Here is a 25,595-nt window from a genome sequence, read left to right as displayed (position 1 = left end):
TCAGCCTTTGTGCTTTGTTGCAGTTGCCCAGAGAGATGAGCTCACTGCAGCTGTGTAGCTGTTTTGGATAGGCTGTGTAAGTGAGTGACAGCAGGAGCAAGAGATTGAGAGCAAGATGTAGCACAGTTTCATTATGAGATTATGAAAACTAAGCACATGTGATAGAGCTGCACACATTGGATACATTACTCCTGTGTAGGGTGCGTACAGTCTTCCTGGGAGTACAGTATGAGATTTAAACTCAGAAAACGCTTACTTACCCCATCATCTTCTCTTTGGGGGATGATCCGGTTATACACAGCCTCAATAACACTGTGCCTGCAATGAGGGGGGAAAAAGGACACTAATTTTTAGACCCTTATTCATAATCAGAGCTTCTGTTAGTTTTGCAGATTTTAAGAAAACCTGTTTATGTTTTAAATGGGATTGTCCACTGAAAGCTTTCCAAATCAATATAAAAATATTTTGTGAAGGACCAAATTCAAAGCAGTAAACAAAAAACAAAAAATGTAGGGAACATAAAAGGAAACAAAAAATCTTAAACTCTAGAATACACTAAAAGTACAATGCATGTCTCTGGCAAACTACTGTACTTAAAAATTCACGGTGTGCTAGGTAAGCGGCACGGTAGTGTAGTAGTTAGCACTGTCGATTTGCACCTCCAGGGTCCGAGTTGATTCCCGGCCAGGTTCGATTCCCGTCTCTGTGTGCATGGAGTTTGCATGCTCTCCCCGTGCTTGGTGGGTTCCTCCGGGTACACCGGTTCCCTCCCATAGTCCAAAGACATGTAGGTTAGGTTAATTGGTGTTCTCAAATTGCCTATAGTGTTTGAGTGTGTGTATGTGTGTGCCCCTGTACAGGGTGTACCCTGCCTCGTGCGTCAAGTCTCTTGGTATAGGCTCCTGGCTACCCGCGACCCTGAATACAGGACTAAGCGGTAATGATGATGAGTGAGTGAGAGTGAGTGGGTGGGTGTGCTAGCTGTTGGGTCGTGTTTGCATGTGCATGCTCACTTGCTGGCGAGGCCTCCCCCTGGTGGAAGGTTGGGGATATTCTCTGTGGCAAGGTTTCTCATGATATGTACCAGATCAGGAATTCCCTCTTCTCTTGCTTTATCAATGAGTTCTGAGAGAGAGAGGGAAAAAAAACAGTTGACAGATTAACAGGCTGTTGAACACACAAATAATAGAGATCATGTGACATTCCTGGTCTCTAGTACAACCTGCAGATAAGTTTAGACACAGAAAGGGCAGCCAAAAATAACAAAATCCCTCACATAAATCATTTCACACATAGTTTAACAGCACCCGCGGTAAAAGCATTCATAGTATAAACTTTGTGAATGGCAATTGAGAGCATCTTGGGGAGTGTAGGACGGTGTGGAGGTGGGGAAACGTTTAAGAAGGGCAGCGGGACTGAAGGATACCCTATAGCTCAGTTCGGACTGTTCTGGGCCTGCTGCCAGATAGATGTTCAGCCAGAACATTCCTAGCTAGAGGAGCAGCCCTGACGACTCCCTAAGGCCCTCTCAGCATGCAGCCAAACATTGCCACGGTGTTACCCCAACCATGACCCAACATTCAAACCTATTTTGTGCGCGTTTACATAATCCAAAAAAACTAACTTGAACGCGTGTCTGCTTGCCAAATTATGTGCAGCATGCAACAAAGAAAAAAAGTAAGAGGAAAGAGGAAAAACAAAAGAGGCAGTGTCAGACAATGGAAATTTTAGGGGGGGAAGCAAATTTATTAACTAGCCCACTGGGTAAGTCAAACTTGGGTTTGAGTTGCCCAGAAATAAGTAGTCAAAAAAATGCAACTGGTGTAACTTAAAAAGCGTGGCAAGCTGTTCAACAAGTACTTTAAGACAGATTAAAAGCAATGAACGATTTCCAGGTCTATTTCTAGTCCTTATTTTGTCCTGTCTCATACAGCATGCGGCCTGAGCAACTCAGCACCAAGACTGACTGAAATTTGGCTCGGAGTTCTGATGTTCTCATATAACACATAACTGATGTCGAACAAGTCTGGCTGATGAGTTTAACAAATAAGCAGACCTGCACAACAGTTTTTATACTGTACTGTCGTATAGGATATGACTACAGTTACTGCTAGTTACTGTTTCCTTGCAGATCTGTAAAATAATAGTGAGTGCCCTTAAGAATGCATTCTTAGCTAATGTGTAATGTAGTTAGGCAGGTGACAGAAGTCAGACTGTGCATGCTAACAGTGTGTTGTGCCAAAACAGAGTGTGTTACTTTTAAATGAATACATCACTTAAAATGCTGGGAGTTTTTTTTTTTTTTTCTTTTCCTGGTTTCTGGGCAGAAACAAAAAGCACTCCTTTAGCAGCCTTACTGAAGTAAGCACAAACTAAAATAATATACACTGTCCACAATTCTGCAGAATGTTTCAACAGAATCCAGTACTTTGGATGAGGTGACTAAAATCCAGTGTCCATTTGGAAAGTACTGTATATTTTAACATGTGTGTGTGTGTTCTCTCTCAAGCTGAGCAGTGTGTGACTGCATTAGAAAAATGCAGAGCATTAGAGTCATTAAGCAAGCAGAGATTCTAAAGTCTGATTTTGCTATTCCTCGTATATTGCTTCAAATTCAAATCAAATTCAAATTTTATTTGTCACATACACAGTCATACACAGTACGAAATGTAGTGAAATGCTTACAATGCTTGTCGAAAGCACAGTGGGTGCGATGAGCAATAAAACCCCACAGGTCCGCTGGGTGCTGCCAAGTTTGTTAAATCAGATAATAACTATAAATAACTAATAAATAGATAGATAGATTGATAAATAAATAAATAAACAAATAAACAAACACGCTGTCCTAGACCAAAAACTACTGCACTGAATGATAACACTATAGTTATATACTAGGTAAATAGTAAGATTTTTTGGGTAATAAATAAAACACCCATACTAATTCCCTTTCTTTTTCCTCACTTGAACTTTGCCTAACTTTACCAAAACACGATTAGGAGAGAACATTGATTAGAGGCCCCCCCTGGTGGCTCCTAAGCCCCTAGACATCTGGCTCTGCTGCTTATTATGTGCACCTGGCTCCGTACAGTGTACTCTGTAGGCTCATTTCGCATGAAACATTTTAGACAGTGAGAAAAACAAATTTAAGGCAGAAGCTGATTTTCAGGACAGACATGATGTCAGCATTTTCTTTTTCCTCAAATTTCATTATGTGAGGAAAAGGTTACCAAAAAATTATAAAATCTTACCTTCCACACGAGTTTCAAGGAACTTATCCAACTCTGCATCTTTCTTCACTGCTTCTTCTGATACTTTTGGAGCGTTTGGCAAACACACTAACACAACACTCATGTTATCTCGACTTCCCTGTAGGGTAAGGATAAATTGAAATTTTCTGTTAAGGTTCCAGAAAGAAAAAAATATATATTTCTCTAAAGATTTTGAAATAGGAACTTGAATAATAGAAGTTTTTTTTCTAACCAATCAACTACAATGTGGTGTATAGACAACTGTAGAAATTTTAAAAGTAACAGAAAATAAATCAACTGTATCTTTTTTGGCCAGAAGAATCTAAACATGAACCTTTTGGCCATTCACACCATAAGTAAAAAAAAAAAAAAAAAAAAAAAAAACTGTCTCAGGACAGGAGGAGATTACAGTGAGGAAAAATTAAATGTCATCTTTGTGTGAAACGTCATGTAGTTTGAGCTAGTCACACAGCAAATTTGGTAAATAACCGTGTTATTTACCATATTTGTGGAGAATAGGGCTGGACGATATGGCAAAAATTTATATTATGATATATTTCTTAATTTTGGTCGATACAATTTAATTCCGATATCAATATGGACAATATTAAAAAGCCGCAGGAAAAAAACGCCGAGGACACACAATAGATGTCTGCAAACAGAATTTGCAAAGTCTATAACACCTCCAGGCTCCTCCTATTAAAATGAGACCTAATGGAGCATATATATATATATATATATATATATATATATATATATATATATATATAGGTTCACTTTTTATTTCTATTTAGCCTTTACAAAGAAGAAATGTGAAATAAACTATCAAATAAATAAAACTCTCAGACTCCAGCTTATTAATAGAATTAGCAGAAGCGTGCGCACGCGCACACACACACACGCCTTTACAGCCCCCACCCACCTCCAACTCCTTTCGTGTAAAGGCAAGTGTGTGTCTATGTGTGTGCGAAGTGCGCGCACACACACACCTCCTTTCGGCTTCGCACACACATAGACACACACACTTTCTGCCCTACACACAAACGCGAAACACGAGAGGAGAGGAAAAATGGATCTTTACCCTCTATGAGACTTGCTTTTGCTTTATACGCGCACTGTACAAACAGGCTAACAAACAAAAAATTAACTATGTTTCACACACACACACACGTGGTCACAGTAAACAGTACACGCGTGCGCGGATGTTGATTATACCAGTAAAAGACGCACACTAAGACCCAGCAGGGAAGTTGATTACCCACAATTCCCCAGCGCAAGAGAGAGAGAAACCGTTGACTCAAATATTCAAATGTATATCGAAATATCGGAAATGTGTTTAAAAATTGTGTAAAAAAAAATTATATTGTGATATATATGAAGAAAGCTCATCTACCTTATGCAGACACGTGTCCACCACCTCATTGCACACTTTTTCCAAGTCATTAGACACCTCCAGTCTGGCGCGCACAAAGGCACACAGCTCTTCGTTACTCATCACGTCCCATATGCCATCACAGGCCAGCACCACAAACTCGTCTTCCTCTGGCACACGGGAAATCTCAAACACTTCAGGCTCAGGGGAAACCAGTTGCTCGGTGGGGCCCTTGCCCTCCACACATTTGTAGTCATAGTCGCCCAGAGCACGTGACACGGCCAGAGAGCCGTTCACACGCTGGATCATGACGGAGCCTCCGGCGTTCTGGATGCGCTCCTTTTCACGTGGGTCACATGGCTTATGGTCGAGCGTAGAGAAACGAACACGTGCGTCACGACAAAGCAGTGCACGTGAGTCACCACAATTAATGAAGTACATGTGCTCAGGTGAAAGCATTACAGCCACGGCTGTGGAGCCACTGCGATCGGCGCCGTCGCGCGGGTCTGTGAAGCCACGCATGTCCTCATCAATGCGCAGGAAGCCTACATGCACGCCATTCTTCACAGCCTCCACAGTGCGGCCTAGTGCATCGCTTGGTAACGCTGCCACAATGTGCTCTAGCAGATGCTTGGAGCAGTAGTTGGACACGCGTGAGCCTGCGTGCCCGTCATATACAGCAAAAAAAGACCAGTCATCAAGGCCATGTGGTAAACCCACTGTGGCTGTATGTGCATCCTCCATTTCCACACGCCATCCTTGCATGCTGCTTAAACCGTAGCGCAGGCCATTTCCCTCACCATGGGCATTGTGCTTCTCCGTCTTGGGTTTGTCTAGAAACGCCCCCATGACTTACCAGCTAGAGCAAAGAAAAAAAAGGGAGGAAAAGATGAGCAAGTTATTGAAATATGTAGGCTAATTTAACATCGTAAAGCATTAAAGAAGACAACACAGACACCTTACGGTGGCTACTTCTAAACAGCAGTAATATAAAAAATAATAAATAAAAAAACATCAACCAGTATAGACAGTGTGCCAAATGGGACTTATCTATTTATCTAATGCTTATGGCTAACAACTTTTCAAACTTGAGTGTGCTACAGCAAATAAGCAATACTCATTTGCAATTCATGTTGAGGATGTAGACTATTTACCTAAAAGGAGGTATAAACAATAAACTATTGTGTTTGTGGTTATAAACAGGATAATACACAAGCAAAAGGTATTGTGCAACATACTACTATGTATAGATGACAATAAAAAAAAGAATTTATATATATATATATATATATATATATATATATATATATATATATATATATATATATATATATATATAAACTACCATTAAAAAATAAATAAATCAATCTAAACTAGCTGCACTTTTTTCTAACTGACTAGTAAACAGTCACGCAAGGTTACAGCACAGGTTTCTAACCCTGGTCTTGTAGTAGAGGCCCTGTCCTGGACATTTATCAGATGGTTGGGGATCAGGGAAAACACCACAATGAGCTAAACCGTGATCTCCTGTGCTTTAAAAAGAATAAATGCAAGTAAGTAGTAGTTCGGATGCTTGCAGAGTCTATGATTGGTGCACAGCTATCTGGTGCTTGAGCCACACAAACAGCTCAACTGACTGGAATTTATTAGAAACTGGGGATGGGAATCAGAGGCCATCTGATACGATATCACAATACCTACGTGCTGATTTGACTTGTGTTGTGATCCAGTTAGTATCAGGATTTTATAAATATTCAGAATCAATGATTTTGTTACAATTCTAAACAAATGTAGTAAATAATTTGATCCTACGAGAATTTCAGTCAATGTGGTGATATATGAATTGTGAAATAAACTACACAGAGAGATATGGTTGTGAGTCATCCTCCAATATATTTTCGACAAGTAGGCGAGTGCATGCGTGGTGCACACCAAGATCAACATTTCAAAGCCAAACAATCAATACCGTAAAAGTGTATATTGGGAGACAAAAATATTGCAGAGGTGTGGGAGGCAGATATGAAACCAAATGCTTACTCCCTATCGTAAAAGTGTATATTAGGACCTAACAAAAAAAATGCAGGGGAGTAAAAGTCTTGCAAGAGAAAGAAAGCTCATACTGATAAAATGTCAGGTAACAGACAATATCAGAATTTACTGGATGTAATGAATATGGACTGTTCAGCCACTGAACAGTTAATCTGTGTTTTTAAAAAGCATTCCAGGGATCCAGAGTCCAGTGTGACAAGTAATATAACAATGTCAGATTCTAGTGGCATTACACATATCACAGACTGCCTGCATAGCAGTATTTCACAACAATCACATATGAACTTGGTGCTGAGGTGCTTCTGCTAGCCCTGCACATTTATACCCCTTATTAAACACAACACTCCACTCAGAGAATAAAGAAAACCCAGACCTCCCTGTCTGCCTAATTTGCTCTCATTTTAGATGATAATCTTTGAATGTCTCTTTCCTGCATGGTTATGTGCCTACAGTTTCGTTTTTGAATCTCCCGGTGATAAATTGCACACATCTCAAAACATCAGTCTCCTGTTCCTTGATTTCCCTTTTAAACTAGTTTTTTTGCTTCTGTGGGTTAACTGTGATTCTTGTTTTGCAACAAGAACGCCAAATTCCATCTCTGTGCCTTTAACATAGATCGGTAAGGCATAATGAAGGCACAATATTCCCACCTTTAACAGGCTTGGGGAAAGAGGCTATGGTCTGGTTCACTTCTTACATTAGAAGAGTAACTGCAAATCAATGCAAAGTGATACTTTATTGATTTTATGATTAAACATTTTCATTCTGATGGGAGCGCTCTCATCCAGGATAACCACGCACCAGCTACCACAAAGTGATATAATTTAGTTAGAAAATTATGTAAAGTGGAGGGTGATTCCATTTCAAATCAACCAGTGGGTTCCACCACATGATCACAGATTTTGCACCAATTGTTGATATTGCCATGAAAATAAAAAACCCCAATTTTTTTGTCCCAACTCCCACTCGTTAAAAAATGGCAGCCATCTCAATTTTTGGCCTCAAAGTGCTTTTAGACATGCCACGCCCCTTTTTGAAATCCTCTTTTCCTTGATATCTCGCTTGCTTTATGTCATATGGAGATGAAACTGGGTATATTTATTTAAGTTTTTATGTAGATTCAAATTCTGCAATTGGAATTTGGCTATCTGCTGTGGTTATGGAGATATTTCTGAAAAACCGTTTTTTGGGGGTACCCCTTTTCAACCCCCCAGAACCCAAGGTCTGTATGTATATATGTTACTCAAAAAAATAGGGGTTACTTCACATGCACATCAAGTGCATGCCTTTCCTAGTTGATGATATTTGTGTCACTGCAACTTGAAAGGTCTCGTACATGTACATGTACCTTTTTGTCTTATTCCATGAACTCTTTTTTGTGGGCTTTGTTCTTTCAGAATCAGATACCCAGGGTGATGAAAAAAAACGAATGGTTATGACTATAACCTCTGTTCCCTGAAGGAGAGGAACGAGGTACAACACATATAGTATGGGATATCACGCCCTCTCGTGTCCTGGCTGAAGCCACCTTTATTCACGCCGTAAAGGCAGGCAAACCTGTGGTGACGTAGGTGTAGCCCCGCCTACACCTATAAACCATCGTCGCCACGGTTGACCCTCAGTTCGATAGCCGCTCTTCGCCGAGCGTAACTATGAGGCGGGGCAGCAATGTGTTGTACCTCGTTCCTCTCCTTCAGGGAACAGAGGTTATAGTCATAACCATTCGTTCCCTTTCAGTCGATTCACTCGGTACAACACATATAGTATGGGACATATATTCACGCCCCGCCGAGTATCTATCAAAGTTAGTCACAAGAACCCTGACAGCTACTCTACTGCATTAAGGACCCCGCAGAGAGGACACAATGAGCCACCGAGGGGGCCGTTATATCAAGTCGGTAGAACCGGACAAAAGTGTGTGGTGAGGACCAACTGGCTGCCGCGCAAATCTCGCCCACAGACATTCCTTTGAACAGAGCCCATGATGTTGCCATAGCTCTCGTTGAATGTGCTTTCACACCCAGAGGCAATGGGACACTCTTGCTACTATAAGCTAGTGTAATAGCCTCCACAATCCAATGGGAAAGCCGCTGTTTAGACAGCGCTTTACCCTTTACTGGACTGGCAAAGCAGATAAACAGTTGATCACATAAGCGCATATCTACTGTACGGTCCATGTACACTCGTAGTGCACGTACGGGGCACAAATTATGCAATTTTCTCTGCTCATCAGAAGCAAAAGGAGGAGGAAAAAAGCTATAAAGGTCAAAGACCATAGAGCTATAATCAGTGGAGACGACCTTCGGTACATAGGCCGCATTCGGCCGTAGAGTAACCTTTAACCCATTAGCAGCAAACTGCGTACAGGATGGATGCACGGATAAAGCGTGGAGATCGCCCACTCGTTTAGCAGATGCTAAAGCAAGAAGAAGTGCCGTCTTATATGAAAGAATTTTCATATCTATAGACTCAACTGGCTCAAAAGGAGGACCACAGAGGGCCTCAAGCACTAACAATAAATCCCAGGACGGAACACTGGACCTCGTAGTGGGTCGCAGACGTCGCACTCCCTTTAAAAACCGTACTGCCAGCGGATGAGCCCCTGGTGACACTCCGTCAAAACCAACATGACAGGCTGATATAGCCGCCAAGTACACTTTAATAGTAGAAAAGGAAAGGCCTTTCTCTAATAGTTCTTGTAGAAAAGACAAAATCTCCACCATGGAGCACTGAAATGGAAGAACATTATGTTCTTGACACCATTGCTCAAATGCTCGCCACTTGTAAGCATATAAACCTCTAGTAGACGAGGCCCGAGCACTTTGGATTGTCTCAATCACATTCGGGGGAAGCCCTTTTGCTAACAAATTGGACCTTTCAACAGGTAAGCGTGCAAGTTCCACAGCTCGGGACGCGGGTGCACTACCTCTCCCCCTGCCTGAGACAGAAGGTCCCTGAGGAGAGGAAGTTTCCATGGTTCTGCTGCTAGCAGGCTGACTATCTCTGCGTACCACAACTTCGCCGGCCAATGAGGTGCCACCAGGATTAGTGACAGGCCCTGCTGACGTACCCTCTCTGTGACAGGCAGAATCAGTTCTACCGGAGGGAAAGCATACAATAGAGCTGGGGGCCATGAGTGTGCCAGCGCATCGATCCCCAGTGGGGCATTGCGATCCTGTTATGGAGAAGAATAGTGGGCAGTGAGCATTTTCTTTGGATGCAAAAAGATCCACTGCTGCCCTGCCGAAGCGCTCCCAGATCTGAGCTACCACCCATGGGTGTAATCTCCATTCCCTCACAAGCGGGCCCCCTCTGGATAGAAGGTCCGCCCCCAAATTCAGGTGCCCTGGAATGTGAGTGGCCCTGAGTGACAGAAGATGAACACTGGACCATAGCAATAGAGAATGAGAGAGTTTCAGCAGGGGAAGTGAACGAGTCCCCCCTTGTCTGTTTATATACGACACCACTGTTGTATTGTCTGTCCTGATTAGAACATGATGGCCTGTTAAAGCCAGACGAAAATGACTCAGGGCTAAGAACACTGCTAACAGCTCCAAATAGTTGATGTGAAGCCTGCGTTGTTTCTGTGACCACGCCCCCCTGATCGCGGAGCCGTCGCACAGAGCGCCCCAGCCGCTGAGGGAGGCATCTGTTGACACCACTTTGCGAAACGATACCCTGCCTATCGGAGAGCCCTGACGTAATAGCCTGGGTTCCCTCCAGGGCAGAAGGGCTGACATGCATGACGGTGTCACCGTCAGCCTCCTGTTGAGGTGGCGCGCCGCACATAGGCGGTGAGAGCGCACCCAGCGCTGAAACGCACGCATGTTCAACAGCCCGAGAGGCACCACAGTGATCATAGACGCCATCATTCCCATTAGTTGTAAAAACACTCGGAAACGAAGTTTGTGTTGCAACTGAAACAGAGCAAGGCAGCGCTGAAACGCGGCTATTCTGTGCTCTGAGAGACGTGCTCGGCTGGTAACGGAGCATATCTCCAGACCCAGGAATGAACACTGTTGACTCGGAATCAGTGAGCTTTTCTGCATATTTACTGAGAACCCTAAAGTCTGAATGTGAGACAGAACTAGTGCTGTCTGTTTCTCTGCCTGCTCGCTTGAGCTCGCTATCAGTGCCCAGTCGTCTAAATAGGCTAATATGCGAATGCCTTTCTCCCGAAGAGGAGACAGCGCCGCCTCGGCGCACTTCGTGAACGTTCGGGGAGCTAGTGACAGGCCGAACGGCAGCACTAGGTACTCGTAGGCCACGCCCTCGAATGCAAACCTCAGAAACTTTCTGTGGCGCGGAAAGATCGCTATATGAAAATAAGCATCTGTGAGATCGATCGTAGTGAACCAATCTCCCGGGCCTATTGCATTTAGCAGTTGCCTCAGAGTAAGCATTTTGAACTTGTACGTTCTTAGAAACGTGTTCAATATTCTCAGATCCAAAATAGGACGCAGTCCTCCCCCCCTCTTCGGAACGACAAAATACCGGCTGTACCAACCTGAGTTCGCTTCCGAAGGAGGCACCACTTGAATCGCCCTTTTGCTCAGAAGAGAATTTATCTCTTCCCGAAGCACCGCTGCGGCGTCGTCCGACACCTCGGTGTTGATTATGGAAGAGAAGCGCGGTGGCTTTACGCGAAACTGCAGTCGGTATCCCATAGCGACTGTGTTTTGCACCCATGTCGAGACTGCGCATGCGCGCCACTCGAGAACGTGGGACGCCAACCGGCCCGCATTGGTTTCTGAAAGGGGTCTGCTGCCCCCTGGCGTTTCGCCAGAGTGCAGCCTCATCGATGGCACTGGGCTTTTTTGTTTTGCAACATTGTAAACAGGAAAATTCTTTATTGGTTTTAATAATGTAACATTCACATGATTTACAAAATGCACCATTTTTGGGGCAATCACACTGCAAACATCGAGGGTACTTGCTGTAAGTCCCTGAGAACTTTTTAACACGCCCCAACTGGGGTTCATAACTCGAACATAAACACTTGTGTGTGAGGGGGGGGGATTGTGCTTGGGAGACTGTGTTAGGGAAGTGCAGCGCCGTTTGGGACTGATTTCCTGAACATAACGTAGCGGCCTCTTGGGCGGCATTGAGAGAGGAGAAGCAGTGTCTCCCTGCTGCCAGAGCTCCTCTCTCTTTAAAATCTGAGCTAGGAGGAGTGAGGATTCTTCCTTCTAGTCGCTGAATCCTTTCGGACGCCTGGTGGGGGGCCCATACCCCAGGCCGACTGCCGTGGGTTTTGCCTGGGAGGCTCTTATGAGGTGGTCGCGGAGTGGTCATACTTCGAGCCTGTTTGGGCTTCACCTCTCGTCGCGGAATAATGTCTCGCAACGCTTCGGCCTGTTTCCTTCTGAAGTCAAACTTTGCCTGAATGGCATCGAGTGACTGGCCGAACAAACCCTCAGCAGACAGCGGTTCGTCCAAGTAGACAGCCCTGTCTCTATCAGGAATGTCAGAGAGCGTGAGCCATAAATGCCTCTGTGCTACTACTGCGCTCGCCATCCCTCTTCCGAGGGAAAGAGCCGCACAACGAGACATGCGCAAAATGTAGTCTGTCGCTGTCCTGACCTCGTTAAGCAGCGCACAGAACGGGCTCTCCTGAGGCACCAGTGAGCCGAGCTCTGCCAAACACATTGCCTGATATGTTTGAAGCAGCGTAGCGGAATTGAGCGCACGAGCAGTGCCCGCTTGAGCGCGATAAATCTTCTCCAGCTGGGCAGAGGAGAATCTACAATGTTTAGACGGAAGGAGAGTAGGTCCAGACACTCCATGATTGTGCGAGGGTGCCAAATAAGCAGCCAAAGATGGCTCCATTGGCGGTGGGCTAACTAGTCCTGCCTTCTCAGCTCCGTCTAATTCCAAATATTGTCCGTAACCGGGCACTGATACACGGGTCGACAGCGGCTTGCTCCATGACGACGTTAATTCGCCGACAAAGTCGGGAAACATGGGCAAGCAGTTCTTAACTGTTGTCGGTTCAGGAGGAAGAAAAAATCCCGCGAACCTTGACGGTTTTTGAGCCGGCTGCGGGGAGGGCCACTCCACCTCCAGCTTCTCAGCCGCTCGGCGGTAGAGAGCAAAAAATGAAGTGTCGTCCCGAGCGGTTAACGCAGTAGCAGCGGAGCTCTGAACAGGCGGCACAATTTCATGCTCGTCCTCCGACAAGCCATGTATCTCTAGGCCGATGTCGAGCACGTCATCGTCCTCGAAAGCATGCTGCTCGGTGCCTGGCTGCTGGCCAGCGCTGTAGGAGAGCCCACGGTCCTCCGAACCCTCGAGATACTCCATCTGGTCCGCCCAGCTAGGTGCGGGGACTTCTGACGGAAATTCCTCGTCAGCAGACACAGGCGAAGCTGGGACTGCTGATTCGGAAAGGAGGGGGTCCTGCTGAGCGACTGTATTTCTCCCCAGGGTCCTTTCCACGAACGTGACCCGTCTTTCCAGCGTTGAACGCCGGAGCTGGCGACAAAGCTCACATGACTCTGGCTCAGCTAGAGCTCTCCTAGCATGGAGAATCCCCAGACAGACGGGGCACGCTTCGTGCTGGTCCTTCTCGTGCAAGGAGAAGCCGCACTCCTGAGGACAGGGGCGAACAGCGGACCTCTTCTTAGCTACATTAGCTTGCATGCTCATCTTAGCTAGCGCTGTTAGCACAGCTAAACAGAAGCCAACTAACTGAGATGTTGCTAATGTTCTGACTGTCAGAAAACTTAAAAGTCAGCGCCCCGCGGGTAGACGACTCACCAAAATGAGGCTGTTGTCGCTAACGCCAACAAGAGCAGTTAAGCTGATTTTAAGCGCAGTCTTTCAACGTAAAACGTAGAGTTTACTAGCAGCACCTAGAAAACTCTACGGAAAAGGTGTTCACAGCGAGGTGAAGAGCGTAAGAACTGAGGGTCAACCGTGGCGACGATGGTTTATAGGTGTAGGCGGGGCTACACCTACGTCACCACAGGTTTGCCTGCCTTTACGGCGTGAATAAAGGTGGCTTCAGCCAGGACACGAGAGGGCGTGATATCCCATACTATATGTGTTGTACCGAGTGAATCGACTGAAAGGGAACTGTGATTAGTCCTTTTAGTGTACAGAGATAAATAACGTCATTATCAGTCTTTGACTAGACATGCATTACAGAAGAATTTGAGGTAACTTTTACTTTGAAAGGAGCAGATTTTATGAGTATGCATTAAGTATTCTACAGATATTGCAGTACATTTCTGTGTGTCAAATCATTTAATGTTGCAAAACCTGGACAATTAATTTTTGATGATTTCTATAAAACAGGGCATAACACACCCCTGGTTTTTATTTATTTTCAAGATAAGGTGATGTGAAGTAACCCCTATTTTTTTGAGTAACATATATACATACAGACCTTGGGTTCTGGGGGGTCGAAAAGGGGTACCCCCAAAAAACGGTTTTTCAGAAATATCTCCATAACCACAGCAGATAGCCAAATTCCGATTGCAGAATCTGAATCTACATAAAAACTTACATAAATATACCCAGTTTCATCTCCATATGACATAAAGCAAGCGAGTTATCAGGGAAAACAGGATTTCAAAAAGGGGCGTGGCATGTCTAAAAGCACTTTGAGGCCAAAAATTGAGATGGCTGCCATTTTTTAACGAGTGGGAGTTGGGACAAAAAAATTGGGGTTTTTTATTTTCATGGCAAGATCAACAATTGGTGAAAAAATCAGCAAAATCTGAGAGGTGATGGTGGAAAATTTCTCTTTCATTGGTTGATTTGAGATGGAATTACTCTGGAGTTTTTTTTCCTAAAAAACATCTTCAGGTGAAGGTCAAGTTGGTCATACACGAATAGTTTTAAAATCACAAGAATAAAGTATTTATAGTAATCATCTCAATCATTAAAAATGTACTTATCAAAATAACCATCTACAGGCTGTATGTACTAGTGATGAGCATCAAAAGTACTTAGAGATACAATGATCAGCCACAAAACTAACACCACCGCCAAGTACAACACCGATAATCAGTTTTATACACTAGTAAACTGGCGACATGATCATAAGGACCCAAGAATAGTCTATACACGCAAGTCCAGTCTCTATTGGCACAAAGGGAACCCACACAATACTGAGCCTAATGTTTCGAGCTTTAAATGTTTTAGCTAATCAGTATATGATGATACAAGGATTTCAACTAAACTCAAAATTCTAAGCATAGTATGAACACAACTTGAATGAACTATAATGACATATTTGTTGCAAAGATTTGTCTTACCAAACCAATTTGCTTTTGTATCTCTCCCAAAGTATTCATCACATTCCAAACATCGTGACAAGCGTCCAACAGTGTCCTCTACTCTTAGAATGATCAGGTTAGAAGTAAATAAGAAGTGCTGAAACAAGTATGTTAGATAAAATACCAAACTGTACTAAACTCTGGCCTGTAAGCACTAGGGTTTGTTCCCCTCTACCTCTTGAAGAGGACAGTACAAAAAAGTTAAATTCAAGAAAGAGGAGTCAAATACAATATCCGTTGTAATAGTTATCACTTGATGTTTGCAACCTAGAAACTTTGAGATAATTAAATCTTCAGGCTCAGTCAATCAGCCATCTAACATCCTCACGCAAACACTGCAAAAACAACTTCTTAAACTTAAAAAAAAAAAGTTATTGTTATTGACAGTATATTGTTAATTTTATTAAAGAGTCCCTTGTGTTTTCAGAGTTGAACATAAGAATTTCAAAAAATGCCTTCTACACATGGCTAACCACCCACACTGAACCGTAACCACATTCGACATGTATATATAAAGATTAGACTCGCTTTCCAACAGACGGTATTCTACTAACGCAAAACAGAAAAAGCTCTGAGTGAAATAAACATGTTGAGGTTCTTTGCTCTTGAAGCATGGAGTGGGTGCACCTACCAAAAATCCACACAAAGCATGCCTGATAATCCTGCTGCTTCTGCCGTGCTCCTCGGACACAAAGACGCTGAGGGCTGAACGTTATCACCGATTATAATCTTACTTAAGAAAACTCCGAAATCTCCATCCTGTGAAAAGGAATTTCTGGCAAAATCGATTTAATGTTCCCTAACATCCCATTTCTGAAGCAGCAAACGCTATAGAGATGTTGATATTTTCCGTCAATCTTCATCACTTTGGTGAAAACCTCGTTAGTGTCAATTCTGAAGCATCTGCTTTTATTTCCAGCAGTTGTTCTGTTGCCAGTCATGACTGACCTAGCAGCACATGTGATCACTGATCACTGTATTAAAACTCCCATGCAGCAGAATTGCAAAATTTGGTGTCAAAAATTTTAACTAACAATACATTCAAGGAAGCTTTATCACGTAAAAAATATTGGTTGAACTAATGTTTCATATGTTTAAACACCAGTTATGTTTTGTCTGTCAGGTGCAGCACATAATCAACTGACTACAACTGAAGCAGAGATGGTCACAGGGAGTTAATTAAAAAAATATATCGCAGTTTGGCTCAGTAATAAATACAATGGGTTTCAACAGTACTATCTGAAGGGCCTTTCGTGACAGCAGACATCCATCTTTAGACATCTTGAACTGATTACTGAAGCCAAATACTGTTCTAGCATGCTTCAAGACACCAGTCATCATCCCATGTCCTTGAGCTCCTACAAGAGAAACTTGTTACTTGGCAAGTCCCTGGCTCCGTCGGTACGTGGATCACCTTTCTGGCAGGAAGCAGATTGTAAGGACTGATCAAAGCATTTCGGTCACTTGGCACTGAAGCATCATACATGTCCTCTCACATCTCTTATATTCGCTCTACACAAATAAGTAACTTTCCAGTGGTACATCTGTGAAGTTGTTTAAATTTGCATGTACATTACAATTAAGCCTTTTATTTCTGCTTACAGTGGATTAAAAAAAATGGAAGACCAGATAAAATGTCTTTTTTCCACCCATAATTTAATTCAAAAAGTCAAAAACCTCATATGTTCCAAACAAATTACAAGTCAATTTAAATATTTGGTCTTTTTTTTATTTCTATGAATTCGGCTTACAGAAAAAAAAAAAAGAAAAAAAAATTAGATTAATCAGAAAAGGATTTACAATATAAAAATGTTCAACTTCAGTAAATTATGCTCTCGGGGCTAATGAAACCAGCAGCCTTTAGCTCATCCCTTTTTTGGGGGGGGGGGTGTTTATCATCTTCCTCTTGAGGAAGTTGCTAGATATGAGGAATGTAATGGTTGTAGCCAATTTGCTAAAGGTGGCGGTGTGTGGTGGATCTTGATGCACTGACTCTAGACATTCTTTGTGAAGCTCTTAAGTTCTTGAATTGGCTATGCGCTGCAATTTTAAGCCTGCGGTCATCCCTGTTGCTTGTGCACCTTTTCTTAACACACTCTTCTCTTCTGGGCAACTTTCCATGCATTTGCTTTGATACAGCACTCTATGTGAACAACCACCGCTTTCAATGATGACCTTCTGTGGCTTAACCTCCTTACAGAGGGTGTTGACGATCATCTTCTGGACAGGTCAGCAGTCTTCCACATGTTTATAGCTGCGTGTACCGAACTAGCCCATGATACACACAGTATTTCTATTGAATAAATAGTACTTTTTATTTAGTATTTTTAACTAGAAATAAAATGTTCTAATATTTTGAGATGGTGGATGGCCGTATTTAGCAAAAAAAAAACAAACATTAAAATGAATCTTGAATCATACGAGTGTTTCACTTTTCAGAGGAAAAAAAAACACTATAATCTATCTTTTTGAGATGTATACTGTATGCATGTAAAGATATCGCTTTTGTCTTTGTTGTGCGTGTTAAAGATATTGTGGTGTAATCAAACAGAAAAAAAAGAAAAATTCATAATATGAGTAAAAGTATATACGTGAATTGAAAATACGTGAATTGATGATGAACTGGCCTTTAATCAATAGTGGATGGACTGTGACCACAAACGTTATAATCAATTACACTGTAAAGTAGATAAACTGAAAGATATTCCAAAGCAAAACATTTCAGGTTTCTGCATGAGCTTAACTGATCAGAGTATGCACACCCTAAGCAACATTATGAAAAGAGCAAAAAATTACCTGTACAAAATACCACAAGGTGCATGATTTAAGAGGTCAAAAATCACCCAGATTAAAAAAAGGCACATTAGTGTTACATTTTCCACTTGCTTTCCTTTTCAATGAATTGGTTTGTTGACAGAAAAATTGGAAGTGTATGTGACTGGAGTTGGAGCTTATAAATCAAACAAAGCAGATCTCCCATATCTCTACAGTGTTCCGAATTTGTAATTGCTACGGTTACATCAAAAATAGATACAGACAGATAGCTACACCATTAATTGTAACAAAAACTGCAAATTGTGTAAAGGTTACTGCCATTTGGCCCCTAATTTCTCAAGGTTCAAAATAAAAATCCACTATGTCCAAAAAAAACAGAAAAGTACCGCAGCATGTAGCAGATTGTTTGTTGGAACAATTACTGCCAATTTGCATTTCAGAATATTAAGCCATGTGTGTGTTTTAAGAGAATAAACAGTAGCTAGTAGCTAAAAGTAACAAACTTAAAAAAAGCAAAAGCAACCAGGGTTGTATATCAAACCACTTTGACTACACAGGAAACAAGACGCTACATTACTGGCATAACCTAAAATTCCACTTCTAAACATTGGCCTAACAGAGTGAAAGTTGTGGTGAAATGTTACAGTCATTAAAGAACAAATGTCAACAGAATGACTGCACAACATACATCTTTAAAGGGGTCATCCAGCCCCATTTTTAAATGTTAATATGATTCTTTAGGGTCCTAATGAAAAGTTTGTAATATACTTTAATAAAAAATTCTCAATGGTTGTGTAAAAAAAACACTACTTTTACCTGGTAAAAACTAGCTCTGTTCTCTAAATGCTTATGATCTCTGCTGAGCCCGCCCCCCAGTTCTGTGGGGCGTGTCTTCACAACACACGTGGGGTATAGCCACGGGAGTGTAGTCCAGTACGGGCAATGCTTTGGACTGCATTACCCACAAAGCATTGCCCACAACGCAGTGCGGGTAATGCTTTGTGGGTAATGCAGTCCAAACTGGAAAACGCTGGAATATAGAGCCTGAGCCTGTTTTCTTAAGTAGTTTTTGGTTTGATTTAAGTACGGAACCTACGCGGAAGTTTGTAATATCGCCTGACAACGCAGAAATTAAAAGAATGGACATGCATCGACCCGTTTGTCTTTCTCATCACTGCATGGGCATGAATTAACGGGCTGTTACACTGCCGCGAGCAACAACAACAAAAGCGGAGAAGCTTACTGAGAGAGATACGAACGTGATGTGTTTACTGATGTGTTTACATGACTTCTTAATCTTTGACAGACATCGTTATAAACCATCTAACGTTAAAAAGATAAGCACAATATAGTTTTCCGACTGCGTATACAGTTTGCAACTAGACAATCACCTTAATGCATTGTTTATTATAAACGTGTGATTAGGAATTATATGGAGACGGATGTACATAGAACATAACCATGTTCTATGAGAGTGTAAGTTAACTTACACTCCACATTCATCGTGATTATTAGAAAAGGCGATCTGCAAAGATTCATAGAAAAAGAAATCACACTCACCAAGCCTGGTGAAGATGAAGCAGGAACATAAAGCGTTAGTACAGATCCATTTTTTAGGAGCTGCTTCCCAGCAAAACCTGCTTTATATTGACCCGCGTTTATAAAGCAGTCTGGTAAAAAATGATTAGCACAAACATGAACGCATTTAGGTAGATCGGCGGGGACGTTGACTTCAAAAACAAAATTCAGTCACTGCGTCCTCAGCAGCTCAGATGTCGGTAGTGAATGACGACTGCTGTGTTCGCTATTACACCCACTGTACAACAACTGTACACCACACTCGCTTAGGCAACATTTTGCTCCAGCGGCGAAAAACAATGGCCGACAGCTTTTTCTTACTCGGGGTGGGTCTTTGCTAAAACACCAGTGTCAATCAACTATAGTAGGAGCGGCCTCTTTTGGTGCCAGGCATTTGAGATTGGCCTGATTTCAGAAGGGGCGTGTTATTTTAATAAATGAAAAGAAAATCACTGGGCAGCTCTTTATCATTGTAGAGTGGTTGTGTACACACTCTCCTAACACACATTTCAGTCCAAACAGCTTGAAAAAGGGCATGTAGGCCCGTATGACCCCTTTAAAAGATACTTACATCAAAAATGGGGCAAAAATATACATATCCACCTAAAATTCAGTGGTGCTTAAAGTCACAAAATGTATTTTGTAAAAATTTCCTAAGCCCAAAGCCTCTCAACTTCTTATTAGTGATCATGATTGACTACATCTGGTAGTGTCATAGATGCAAAGTACTCACTGGACTGACCAACACAGAGCACTGGCAACGTCCAAGGAGCTCAGTATATATCTGAGAAAAAGGATGGTTGATATACAAGAATGCCTCTTGAAGTCATTAAAAAGTCCAAGTTATTGGGAGGTATAGACACTTAGGCAACACCTGAAACAAGACCCGAACTGTCAGCGTCAGCTGAGAGGAAAGTGATTTAAATGTTCAAGAACAACCCAGCAAGCGACGGACCTGTCATGAACTTTAAGCTGCTGCATCACCGTTTACGGTTTTAAAAATGAGTTTTACATTACCATGGACCAAAGGTAAGAGTAAAGTTTTGAGTTATGTTGTAAGAGTAAAGGAAGAGGCATTTGAGAAACAAATATACCTGTAATGACATGACAAGAAGACATTTCAAACACAGATTTGAAATGACTGCTATAAATTATAAAAAAAAAAAGCTAAAAAAAAAAAAAAAAAAAAAAGTGCCAAGTGTCCACCACTTTGTATCAGTAAAACAAAGAGACAGGAAAGACATTTTCTGAACATCTTTTCCAACAGGCCTGTGGGGTTATTTTAAATAGTAAGCAGTAAACTAAACTGTACTTAAAAAAAAAGAAGAAGAAGAATTGACTATTGTGACAGAAAGCATCTTTTTTACTGGATAGCAGAACATCCACTAACCTTGAAATAATGAGTAACTAGAGATACGGGCCAAACAAACTTTAGCTTCCAAACACAAATTATCCTAAAATACCTTAAATGTAAAAATACTTTTCATTATGATACTAAGTGTTATTTAGTTCATATTAAAGCTCCTAGAAGTAAGACTTAACCCTATAATGAACACACAACACTATTGCAAACTATTTGTGAAAAAACATTTCATAACAAGGACAGTGCTGAGATCTTCTTTGCCGCATGATGTATGCTCACAACCAAGTGGGGCAAGTAAAAACAAAATTAAGGGCTGCATCCCAAAATGTTTAAACAGGGTCCAGAGAACAATCCAGTCACATGTTAGCTAGCGAGCAAGAACACAAGTTCCAGTTAAAAGAGAAAAGGCTGCGCCACTGTAATCAGATAGTCACTTGCTTTGGACCATGAGATGGACTCTGGGGTTTTCCACAAGGCTACACATCACTCCTGTATGTGTAGCCTTGTACCTGTAGCTACAAAGCAAAAAAAATAAATCCAGTGGATGAAATGCATTAACCCTGGAGCACCCCTGGGGTCATATTTGACCCAGACGTTTACTTCACCGTTATATTTAACCCACTCACCAAAGTAACGATTTCTTTTTGCATTACAACCCAGTGTGCCTTATGTGAACCCATAACACTGACATTTAGTGGTAACTGACTGAACTAACCTGATTTTTTTTCACATCAATCATGGCTGCTACTGTGGTAAACCTTTTTGCAGGTCTGTTCATTTTACATGTTTTTTGATAGGTTGGCATGTTTGATGCCAGTGTTTTTAGTTTCTGCCCTGGAGCAAAATTTGATGTGCATAGTGATTGATGAAAAGTTAAAATCAATAAATATATTTTGAAATGAGAAAATTTATGTCATGAGTGAACGTAACCAGTTGGTAAAACATACTGGACATCCCAAGGGGTCATATATGGACCATGTCATTACATGTAGTAGGAAAGGGTTAATTTTTAAAAAACACCTGTTTTAGGATTCACTGGGTCTGTATCATCATTTCAGCCAAAGAAGATAGATTTCCTATTAGGATAAGGTGGTCTGGGTTTTCCAGGGTTAAGATTGTATAGCGAAGTTTCTGCTTCAAAAGTACAAATATATAACTAATGAATGCTTTCTCATTTCATTTTTGTTTTATTCTTGGTCTCTCTTCTCCCTGATTGGGTCAGCTCTTTCCTTTCCATAATTTATTTAAGCAGTATTCCGAACCATAAAGTAACATCAGTCTTCAAGCATCCATTTCTCTGTTACAACGAGATAATGATTTAATGAATTACTAATTAGCATAATGACTGATCGACCACAATTGTCCTGGAAAGCCATTAAAAACTGAACAAAGAAAACAAGTAACTCTACAATAGTATAATGAGGATGAACTTATCTGACCGTTTCAGTAATAGCAACATGCATTTTTTTTAAATTGCTGTATCGCAATGCTTTATGAGCCAACACTATGAGTGTAAACACTACCTAATGTTCTTAAGCTTTATCTGAAGGATTTGTCTGCATGATTGGCTTATTAGATACATGCATGAATGTGCAGGTGGACAGGTGTTCCTAATAAAGTTGACAGCGAGTGTATTTGCATTCTGGTTTCTGCTTTGGCTGGCTTGACCACTGTGTAAAACGGATTAAAATTAATACCTGTATACTAGGGCCGAAACGATTACAAATTAATTTATAAAAGTTTTGGTCGAATACTAAAATATTTTCGATAACTAAAATATTCAATAGCTACAGCCCTACTGTGCTCTAAGATCACACAATGGGCTGGCAGTGGCTTTACCAAAAACTAATAAGGAAATGCAATTGGCAGTTGTACATTACTAGATATTTCTTTTTTTTTTGATTGTTTGTTTGGGGGTGGAGTACTTACAAGTTCAAGTGAAGTTCTTACAAGCCAAATGAGTCAAGGCTGCAGTCCTTGTGTTTGACATATGATAAAGTCCTTCTTTCTGATTAGCAACTTCTTAAACTACATAAACATTCTTTAAAATAACTGTTTAAAATGTCTTTGCTTAAATGTGGAAGCCAAAGTATACTTTATAACAGTTTCTACTGTAGCATGTTATGTTCGGACTATCCAAAAAAGGCAGCAAACTGCTGCTATCATGTAGGGCTATCATGGAAGGGGGGCAAAGAAAAGATTTTTTTCCAAATAAAATATGGCAGCATTTATTTATTTTGCAAAATTGCATAAAAACCACAAAAGTTGTGGAACAATATCTTTTGGACTTTTTTTTTTACTACAGTTGCCTCCGAATGGCGCAGTGGTAAAGTGCTCGCCCTATCATCCAGGGAGCGCTGGTTCGAACCCCGGGTGATGCTGTTTTCCTCTCACAGCCGGAGGCACAGAGAGAGCTGATTGGCCGAGCTTTCTTAGGGGGGAGTGATGAGATGTACCTACGCTCCCACATTAATCACGTCTCTACAGCCGATGAGGGGCGTCTGTGAGCTCGCGCACGCGGAAGGAGCGGCTAGCGCTTTCCTCCGAGTGTGTTACTCCGCCCCTAACGGTGCGTGAGCGAGCAGTTCGAAAAGATGCGGTCGGCTGACGTCACGCGGTTCGGAGGAAACAAGTGATAGTCTTCGCCCTCCCAACTGAGTGGTAGTAGAAGCCTTAATGTGGGAGCCTCCTAGTGACGGGGAGGAATTGGCTATGACTAATATTGGGGAGAAAATTGGGAAAAAAAAAAAAAAAAAAAAAAAATTACTACAAACATCTTATACCAACCGTAAAGTATAGTGATGGAGGCGTGATGCAATGTATAAGTCAAGTCAAAGTCCAGACCTCAACCTATTGAAATAGAAGTCTATGCCTAAACATACTACCCCGCCCAAAAAAAAAATTATACAGTAAGTTTTTTTTCCCCACCCTGTTTTAAAATACAATAAGTCCCCAACATGCAAAACATACAAACAAGTTCTCAAAACACAATTTGTTTATTGTGCAAATTTAAAGGCAAATTTATTCATATGTCCAACATATACTGTCTACGTACTAGGATACTAACACAGCTGGCTATACACATTATAAAACTAACATGTTACATGATCTTGCCCTTGTTCTTTAGAATTGTGCCGATGGTTAAAACGATTTTTAAAATGTTGTTTTTCCCCCTCCAGGAGTCACCCACAGCTGGTTAAGGACGACTATTTTTAATTTAAGCCTTGATAATTAAACACACATCATGGAAGAAAAGTGGACTTTCTTTTTCCGATGGCTGAGCATAGGAATACAAGTCAGTAAGAAGTAGAGTATTTCTTCTCTCGTCAGGTACCTACAAACAACTAATAGATTTTAAAAGACTGTAAATCTGCTAGTTCTAAGCTACAAAAAAACCTATGACAAGCAGTGTTCAATGTTAAGTGAATTTTAACCAACTGTCCAACAATTTAATTGTTAGTTGCCTATTACTCATTAACATCTAATCTAATCACAGTTGTGAAGTACATTTGTCCATCATGTGCAGAGAATACTGAAAATGTCCAGAAATTAGTGGGTTTTATTAAAATGTTAGCTTTGGCACATGCAGTTCAGCATGACTCACCGCCATGTAAGACCTAGGTTTTTACACCTATGTAAGTTAGGCATGTTTGGCAAAGGAATAGTGACCACAGCATCAGTGGTTTAATTAGCGCAATCAGTGGACCTGTGGAACTTGGAACTCACAGTGCCAGCAGTGTGAGCCAGTCAGAACACTGCCAGGTCAGTCACATCACAGACCTTTAAGACCTTTGTTCTTAAGAAGTAGCGTTTACTGGAACACAACAAGAAACTGTACAACTGCAAATTACATGAAATGTTTTAAAATAATATGGCAAATGCCCATGCGTGGTGTGAATTTAAATATTTCCTGCTAAGTAGGGATGCACCGAAATGAAATTCTTGGCGAAAGCCGAATAATAATGAAATGCTTGGCCGAAGGCCGAAGGCCGAAGACCGAACGCGGTGTTTCTGATTTTTTTCCATTTTTGCCAATTTATATTAATTATTTATTAAATAGTAAAAAATTTCTTTTTTACTATTTTGTGTTGCTTTTCAGAAAAAAAATCTAATAAATACAATTTTAAAATATTTATTTAACACTGAACATTTTTTTTTACATTTCAGCAGATATTATACAAACAAAGCAAAATATTGTGGCGTGGGCGGGGCGGCGGCTGACGACCAGCATGCCTTGCGGGGATGTCGGTGTGTTCACCATGATGGGGAAAGGTGTTTGGGTTAGTGACTTCGGCCCTGTTGTGTGTGTGTTGAGGTGTGTGACGTGTGAAATGTGCTCTAGTTCAGGCTGACGCTGAATTAGAGGTAGGCTCCTGAGTGAAGGTGCTGCTCATGCCATTACCGGCTGTGTGCTAAATAAAGTACTCCCAGCCATTGCATTGGGTAGCAAATAAGCTCACTCGTCTCTCCAGCATTCTTCTCGGCGTAAAAACGCTACAATATAAATTAAAATAAATAAATTAGTATAATAAAAATATATTTTTATTTGGCCATCTTTGAAGCCCCCCTTCTTGAATAGCCTATGTTAGCCCTATAACTGACTGTTGAAAGAATGTAACTCTGTATGTCTACAACAACAAATGTGCATTAAATAGTGCAAAAAATGTGGATTCGCTGCTGCTGTTGCCGTAGCCGCCGCCGTGTCTTTCTCGTACTCTGCATGATGTTCGGGGTGTCTTGATTTTAATTGATAAATTAAACTTACGTGCTGTACGTTTTTGCAGATGCACCCCCTCTGGACAATTCAGCAGAACAGTGTCTGCAAACGGCTGTTTTTGCCTCTTTTTCTGACACTTTAAAGTGCTTCCACACTGCTGACATGTTTGCTGCATAAAGCGCGCGCCTCTCACTCTGCGCGGGTTACT

General features: G+C 41.6%; 1 protein-coding gene and 1 pseudogene across 2 annotated transcripts in view; both read right to left on the bottom strand.

Moving 5' to 3' along the window:
• The window catches only part of ppm1ba (protein phosphatase, Mg2+/Mn2+ dependent, 1Ba), a 52,740-nt gene that overhangs the window by 8,627 nt on the left and 18,518 nt on the right, over positions 1–25,595 (bottom strand). Inside the window, exons 2-5 of one of the 2 annotated variants that reach the window (XM_053501853.1) lie at positions 4,642–5,479; positions 3,249–3,366; positions 1,014–1,125; positions 257–318 (exon numbers count right to left, since the gene is read on the bottom strand). In XM_053501853.1, the coding sequence (XP_053357828.1) occupies positions 257–318; positions 1,014–1,125; positions 3,249–3,366; positions 4,642–5,469 (1,120 nt within the window). In that variant the 5' untranslated portion in view covers positions 5,470–5,479. The remainder of the gene's footprint in view (positions 1–256; positions 319–1,013; positions 1,126–3,248; positions 3,367–4,641; positions 5,480–25,595) is intronic. The other variant, XM_053501852.1, reaches the window with a different exon arrangement.
• On the bottom strand, positions 9,360–13,317 carry LOC128528881 (uncharacterized; annotated as a pseudogene).

The sequence above is a fragment of the Clarias gariepinus genome, chromosome 8, assembly GCF_024256425.1.
Source record: "Clarias gariepinus isolate MV-2021 ecotype Netherlands chromosome 8, CGAR_prim_01v2, whole genome shotgun sequence".
In the NCBI taxonomy this organism is placed as follows: Eukaryota; Metazoa; Chordata; class Actinopteri; order Siluriformes; family Clariidae; genus Clarias; species Clarias gariepinus.
This window is presented reverse-complemented; position numbering and strand designations above follow the sequence as displayed.